We start from the raw sequence: 7780 nt of genomic DNA, 5'->3' as shown, positions 1-7780 counted from the left end.
TGTTGGTACCGAAGGGAAGGTCTTGTCACAGGGAATACACATGTAAAGTATAGAAGAACTAGCTCCAACCTTTCAAAACTAATGGCTAAGGAAAGAGTTCTGAGAACAAGATGCTTTTTTGTAGAAAAAAGGTCATTTTTCGACTACCATTTGACCGTTAGGGTGAAAATGAAAATTTTGAAACCTTATTGCATACTTACAGGACACCAGCAATCATCTCTCAAAAGATGACGACATACATTGTACATGTATATAGGGAGGCTTTTTTTCTCCTTCAAAATGATCAAATATTCCTGAACTCGACACTTTTGCCTTCAATTTATAATACATTCACAAAATTTATAAGCTTCTTTTTAAAAAAATCTTCAATGCTATTATGCACAAATAAATGTCAATGCAATTCTAACAAGAGAGTTTTTACGTTTCTAAGACATTCTGAAGGCTTTAAATACTCCTGCTGAGGGTCAACCCATTTGACACCGATGGTAAAAAAATAAAAACCCTACTACACATCTACAGGACACAACCAATCATCTTCTAGAAGAAGATTTGGCTACTGCATAAAATATAAGATAAGGAGGAGTTCAGGGAACCAGGTTTTCGTTGAAAAACATCATTTTTTGACCCCCGTTTGGCCCACAGAGTAAAATTGAAAATTTCAAAACATTAATGCCCATCTACAGCCCACTATCTATCATATTCCAAAAGATTAATTGGCTACTGCTTAAAGTATAAGAGGAGTTTGAGGAAGAAGAGAGAGTGACAGGCGGACGGCGGACCAGGGTAATAACAATATGCCCGAACCTTCTTTAGAAAGTGCGGGTATAATGATTCATAAAGATACGTTTTGTTAAGCAGCTGTGTATTTAAGGTCCCTTAACTCTAACTCGTATAGTGGTTGTATCGGTTGTCCTTCTTTGACATTAACAGGTGCCCGCTCTTACCTCTTCTACTGTCTGCGCCGGGTGTATACGGTGATTAACTAGAGCCGTGGCAGACGGTGGTAAGACATTCACCTTGAATACACAGAGGGTAGAGCGTTAGAAATCCCGCTATTATTTATTTGAAGAAAACTTAATTAATAGAAGAAAATAATTAAATTATATAATTATTTATATTTTATAAGTGTTTAATTCAACTTTAAACAACCTTAAAAATATCATACAAACATAAACAAAAGCTCAAAATGTAGGGTTTTCTGTCGATAAGGTATTTTATTTTGAAAAAAGGTATCAACGGTAATTTTAATCTGTTAAGATAAGCTCCATATCTATCTAATAATCTAAAACAATAGATATTAAATCATACATACCTTAACACCACCATTTACCATAGTAACAGATGTAACAGTCCTTACTATAGCATTCAAAGATGGAATTCTTGAAAACAGCCTGAAATATGTTTACATATGTCAAGTATAAAATTTGAAATAAAATCTTAATTCCGAAAGTTTTCTGTCCAGTCAATCAATAAACTATTACATTTATGAGTACATGTATTTACTGCCATTAAATGAACATTTTATAGTAGTGCTTTCTGATAAAGAATATATCCTATTCAGTAAAGATATAAACATACCTGTTCAGTTAAGATATATACAAATTACCTATTAGTTTATTATACATATTACCTGTTCAGTTAAAACATACATATTATCTGTTCAGTTAAGATACATATATTACCTGTTCAGTTAAGACATATATACTGAAACGCAAAAGAAACGCAACAAGCAGTAATCTACAAATATTTGAATTTTTTATCCAATGATTTTCAAAAATGAATACAGTAAGGTAAAACTCCATTTAAAAACATCAGAGATTTGATAAAAATGTTAAATGGCTATCTTTTAACTTTAGAAAGTAACACATGAATGTTAAACCACCCCCGCACCGGCCATTCAATTACAGCGTGCAAGACTGCCATGTACAGCAGTTGCAGCTTGATTTCTATGCAATAGGTCCATCAATCTTGAGATCTGAGAGAAAAAAAATATTCTTTGTCATTTTTAAATGCCTGTTTTTCAGATGATGAAGTCGAATTTTCTCTAGCCAAGCGCAATTAGTAACCCTTGGACGTCCGGTCCAAGGACTGTCATTCATGCTAATGATACATAAGAGCCTGTTGAGGCGTGATGTGGTGCATATTTGCATATGCAACTCTACATCACCTTTATTTTGAGATTTTCCAACTAGAGCAATGGAAATGCGTACTTCAGTCATTTTTAGGAAGCCTTGGCATCGCTTACGGAAAAGAATGGAGAATTTATTTTTCGGAACATTGCTGCATTACTTATGATGAACAGATACAAATCCTTAAAACCCCATATTATCGCCAAATGCTTTGTTAAACATGCAATTTTTGATTTCTGTTAAGCGAACTCAAACTTAACTTCCGGTAATGGTATGAAAATCATTCAACCATTAAATAACCGATATTTACAAAGTTGAAGATGTCCTTACTTTTTAGATACAAAATTATATCCTTTATATAAGATTTCCCTTTAAATTATGATGTTGCATTTCTTTTGAGTTTCAGTATATATTTAATTTACCTGTTTATGTTAGATAATTATACATATTACCTGGAAACGACTGGACCAAACAGCCACAAATTTGTAATTACTGTTCGAAAAGGCAAGGATAGCTAGAGGGAAAAAAGTAACTGTTTTATAATTCATCTCAACAAAACTTTTTCTTATTCTTTTAAGATAAAATATCATTCATATAAAAACAATTTTCTATTCATAAAGAATATATTTTTATGTATTTACAGATGAAGCAAGATGAGTAAACGTGTCTTTCTCTGGTCCTGTTCCAAACATATTGGGGTGGGGATTTTCCTCCAACCTGAAAACGGGTGAGAAATATGAAATAGCATTGATTTTACATGCATTATTCTTAAAACAAAATCAATTGTGAATACATATATGTAGGACTCCAAAGTGCGATGGGACTCTAAAGCCCAATGGTCGTTGTCAAAGTCAGATGGTCTGCACCAAAAATACGATGGATTTACACGCCAAGTCCGATGGTGTGGAAAACGATTAACGTTTATGACGTCATAGTACTTCTTAACCAAATTGTGAATCCGCGCCACTCCTAGATCCGATGGTTTTAAATACATGTACATACAAAATTAAAGAATATCAAATAATTGGCCATGGGGAAATGGTTTACTAGCCCTAATTTTTCACGTGAGTACGAGGCTAATCTCTCGGATGGATGCGAGACTTATTCTAATCGGTCGAAAAGTGTGTTATATCCTGAGTGGGAGAGAGACTAACCCTGTTAAGTCGAAAAGTGTGCAAGGATTATTTAAATTTCTTTGGTAGATGCGAGACTATCCGTATCAGTTGAATAGTAAACGTTGACTAAACCTAAATTTAACCCTATTCAGTAAAAATAGTGTGCACGGACTTACCCTCAATCTTTTTGGTGAGTACTAGGCTAACCCTATTCAGTCGAATAGTGTATTTGGAGTAATCTAAATCTCTTGAATGGGTGCAAAGCTATCCCATAATCAGTACAATAGTGTGCAAGAACTAAGTTAACCCTTATTGGTCAAGTGATGTGCGAGGACTAACACTAATAACTCAGGTGAGTGCAAACAGTAAGCAAAATCAGTCAAATTGTATGCTGATCCTAAATTGTTGACTTTTGAATGGCGGACAACGACGTGAAGGATTGACTAATATGATGTCATAAGTGTTGATTGTTTCTCCGCACCATCGGAGTTTAACTGGTACTTCGTACTCTATTTTATTAAATCAAGATTATTCAGGATAATAAAACTATATTAGTTTTATTGGACCTTTTAGTAGGAAGACATCACATATTATCAGGTCTGAGTAGGGTTCTCACCCTCGGATGGAAGCGCTCTCCGGTGACAACCCCACTCAGACCTGCTAATGTGTGATGTCCTCCTACTTAACAGTACTGAAACTTCCCTTTGCATCATTTTACACACCTAGTTATGGCCCTTGCTAATGTTGCAATAGTTGTCTCCCCTGCAGGCATTGAAGAGTGACCTGGAGTTCCAGTGACAGATAGTTCAACGTTCAGCGATCCTTTCTCTGATGTCCCTACTCTAAAATTCAATTAAATTTCAACAACAATGGAATTTTACTTCTAAGCCACGGACAAAATCAAAAGGTAGGGAACCTCTTTTTCAACAAAATTACGATAAACAAATTTAATAGGTGATGCTTACTCCTCCTTGGCACCTGATCTCACATCTGGAATTTTCCAGGAATTCACGTTTTATGCCCTGTTCACAGTTTCCATCGAAGTTTTTTTTTTTTTAAAGACCAATCACTGTTTGTCATCTTCACCTTATTCATTATATCTATGGTCTTTTTGAACAACTTCTTATATGTTATCATGTAAATCTTACTTTAGTCACATGTATATAATGATTTTAAGAAAATGATCCTTACACGGCGATTGGAATACTGACTCCGGGGAACAGGTTGTTGAGAATGGTTGTTCCTTCGTCAATTAAAAACTCCAGATCTCGAACCCCTCTGCTGTATAAAAACTCGCTAATTTTAGAAGCCCCATCAAGTCCTGTTACCTGTGTGTATTGTAAAAAAAAAATAATAATAAAACATGGGAAATACATCTCTCTGGGTTTTTTTTCTTTTTTTACTTTTTTGAAAACGGTATCTGGATTTCCTTACAGAAATCTATCCCAAACAAACTTGAGTTATCTAATTAAAAGTTATAATTACCTTAAGAAATATTCGCTTAATAAAGCACATGATAAAAAGATTCCCGCGTGTCTAATAAGATTTATTGAAACCATTTTAGAAATTTACTTGTCCCACAACATGGCACCTGATCCCGCCTCTGATGTTGTGCTCTGCTCCAAATTTTTATTGTTTAATGGACTTTGAGCTTGAACACTGTTCGTTATCTCAATACATTTCATACATATTCCTGAAATTCAATTGGCTATTTCATATGTTTTGTTTTTAATCTGTTAATTCCTATGAAATATATCAAGCAATAATATGTATGTACAAGGTATTCGTATTTAATTAAAAAAGACATTAATCCATTTTTTTTTTCACAGCTTAATATGCTAATATAAGTGATACACACTTCCAAAAACGATTTCTGTAATAAAATTCACAATTACATGAAATAAATTGATATCAAACATTTAGATTCCTATAGGGATATTACGCTATAATTTACCTCTTCATCGTGTCCGAATGCCAGATAAAAACTTCTTTTGGGTTTGTGGCCAGATTTTAGTAAAAATTCTGTTGCTTCAAGCACACCCTGAAGTAAAAAAAAATAAAAACTGAAAACAGACTAAAAGTTTCAATTGCAGATTACGAAAAATCAGGGGAGAGAGAGAGAGAGAGAAATTGAAACCTATAACGTGTATACCATCAAAATGTGTTTAACATCAATCGTTCCACGAGCATAAATAAATCCATCTTTTATATTAGCTCCAAACGGATCTTCATCCCAGGCTTTTTCATCCACGGGCACTACATCTAAATGTGCACACACCATGTATGGTCGTAGCTCTGGATTCGAACCCTGTACCTTATACAGAAGACTGTAATTATTCACTACGTCATGGGTCACCAGTGGAGAGGAATGGACCACAGGAAAAGCTGTATAAAAAACCGATTGTTTTCTCTTAATTCAATTTTAAGAAAAGTCTTAGTACGTAAATTGTATGAATTGTATTTATTTACTTCATGGAATATTTTAAAAGATGTTTTAATAAATGAATCCCTTGATCAAGTTTACTCAGACTCCATTGTAATTTGTAGATCATTCCTAGTCATTGAAGAAGGCCACTGCTCAGTGCGGTTGTATCGAATACTTATATTTTATTTCATTAACTTTATTATATACACAAAGGAACTAAAGCCTAGTTATACACAGGGACCTAACACTATATGACAAAAAATAATAATCATGATAAAACGGTGAACTTTCATGCACTTGTGAAAAAATTAAATCGCGTAACAAATCTGACCAGCCGTCATATGCAGAAAATCGAGAGAATTTTAAGCTGCTATTATTTTTTGTAGTTTATATTGCACTTCAAGAACTCCATTTAAAAATGGACACAGCATTAATGATCGAAAAAGGAAACTCGAGAAATAGTATATACCCAATATATAACTTCTAAATCTTCATACACTTCTTCGCCAAAATTAAAGTGGTTTGACCCAAAATATTCTAAATTAATAACAATAATATTTTACTCTTAAAATCCCTGACATTTTAATTTAATTTAAAAAATATCAATATCTGAATTATTTACCTCGTATTGAAACACAATAAAAACATGTTTTCGTACCGCCAAAAGTAAATCCGTAATACCGAACCTTTACCTTATATAAAAAACTAATTTTGATCCGAATAACGCACCATAGTAGTGGGGGAAAAACGAAATCGGGAATGGATGTTTACCTTTATGAACAAAGTCCACCATCTTTTGAAGTTCCTCAGTATCATACTGATGCAGGTTTGTAGAAATGGTGCGAAACCTTAAAGCCTTCTGAAACCGTTCTATCACTTCTTCAGTAGCCTGGATATAATCATCGTCATTAAGACGACAACTCCTCACCGCGTCAGTACGAACAGAGAAAGTAACTGTCCTTATTATAATTATTATCCCAACCACAAATAAAACAAGTCCTAAATATTTACACAACAATCGGAACATTCTTACTGAACGATCGTCAGGACCGCATCTCAAGCAGTAAGTCAGTCAACGCTTAACGGGACACGGCCTATTATGGTGCGCAGAAACCGCCATCGTAATGATATTTTTAAGCGAACTTGTAAGCAAATGGGGCTTGCCTCCAGGTTGTAAAGAAAAGAATTAAATCTGATATTTAAAACAGAAAAAAAATATAAGTTGCTACATGTTATGCGAGTTCAGTAAAATAAATAAATAGATAAATTAAAAAAATATTTATCTATTGATATTTAAATTATACATATTCAATAGGGAAAAACTGTAATTTATCTCTTAAATAGAGATTTCTTTCATAGTGTAAATATCAATGATATTCACTAGACTTTAATTTATTTTAAAGTTTACCTTTATTTTAATCAAACTAGCGCTTACTCCGTGATCGGAAGGTCGGGTGTTCGAATCATGGCCGACATACTGACTGACATAAGTCGATAAAATAGAGACAGCAACTGTTCCTTCGCCAAGCGCTCGACATTTTGAAAAGAAAATTGCGTGTCATTCGGATGGGACCTTAAAAACCGAGACCCCGTGTCAGGGAAGGCGTTGGCACGATAAAGAACCCTCACTGCTCAATGGCCCTTAGTGCCGAATATAGGTCTAAATTTGAAGCCCTTTACCGATATACCTACAGTGGCGTCTCTATATGAGTGAAAAATTCTCCAACGGGACGTAAAACAACATACAATCAATCAATATAAACAAGCTATTATATTCGTGCAGCCTTATAGCATTTCCTCCACTTATCTGTTTATTTACATCCATTTGTGTGTCTAGCAGTGAGATGTTTCCCGTACCAGGAAGTCTTCTTGTTCCTTTACGCCTAAGTCAGCAACTAATACGTTTCCTCGCAATAATAAAATCATCGAATAAAAATAAACTTTAAGGAAAAAGTAAGCCTCGACTCGACTCGGTTGAAATTTCTATTTGTTTGAGGTGAACTTTGTACATGTTATTTTGTAACATTTAATGCCTTTTGGTTTTGTATATTTTGCAACACAATAAAATTAAATATGTACAGACAGACAGGTTAATATATTTACCTTCAATA

General features: G+C 34.0%; 1 protein-coding gene across 1 annotated transcript in view; it reads right to left on the bottom strand.

Moving 5' to 3' along the window:
* Nucleotides 1–6736, bottom strand: part of LOC133203654 (N-fatty-acyl-amino acid synthase/hydrolase PM20D1-like) — a 12380-nt gene extending 5644 nt beyond the window's left edge. The window contains exons 1-9 of the mRNA XM_061339424.1: nt 6441–6736; nt 5397–5629; nt 5199–5285; nt 4436–4572; nt 3967–4086; nt 2771–2846; nt 2582–2643; nt 1313–1391; nt 945–1016 (exon numbers count right to left, since the gene is read on the bottom strand). Of these exons, the coding sequence (XP_061195408.1) occupies nt 945–1016; nt 1313–1391; nt 2582–2643; nt 2771–2846; nt 3967–4086; nt 4436–4572; nt 5199–5285; nt 5397–5629; nt 6441–6696 (1122 nt within the window). The 5' untranslated portion in view covers nt 6697–6736. The remainder of the gene's footprint in view (nt 1–944; nt 1017–1312; nt 1392–2581; nt 2644–2770; nt 2847–3966; nt 4087–4435; nt 4573–5198; nt 5286–5396; nt 5630–6440) is intronic.
* Nucleotides 6737–7780: the final 1044 nt, after the last annotated feature.

The sequence above is a fragment of the Saccostrea echinata genome, unplaced genomic scaffold (assembly GCF_033153115.1).
Source record: "Saccostrea echinata isolate AGI-Se365-2 ecotype Australia unplaced genomic scaffold, CSIRO_AGI_Sech_v1 ptg000051l, whole genome shotgun sequence".
Lineage (NCBI taxonomy): Eukaryota > Metazoa > Mollusca > Bivalvia > Ostreida > Ostreidae > Saccostrea > Saccostrea echinata.
The sequence above is the reverse complement of the archived record's forward strand: the minus strand, read 5'-3'. Positions and strand labels throughout refer to the sequence as shown.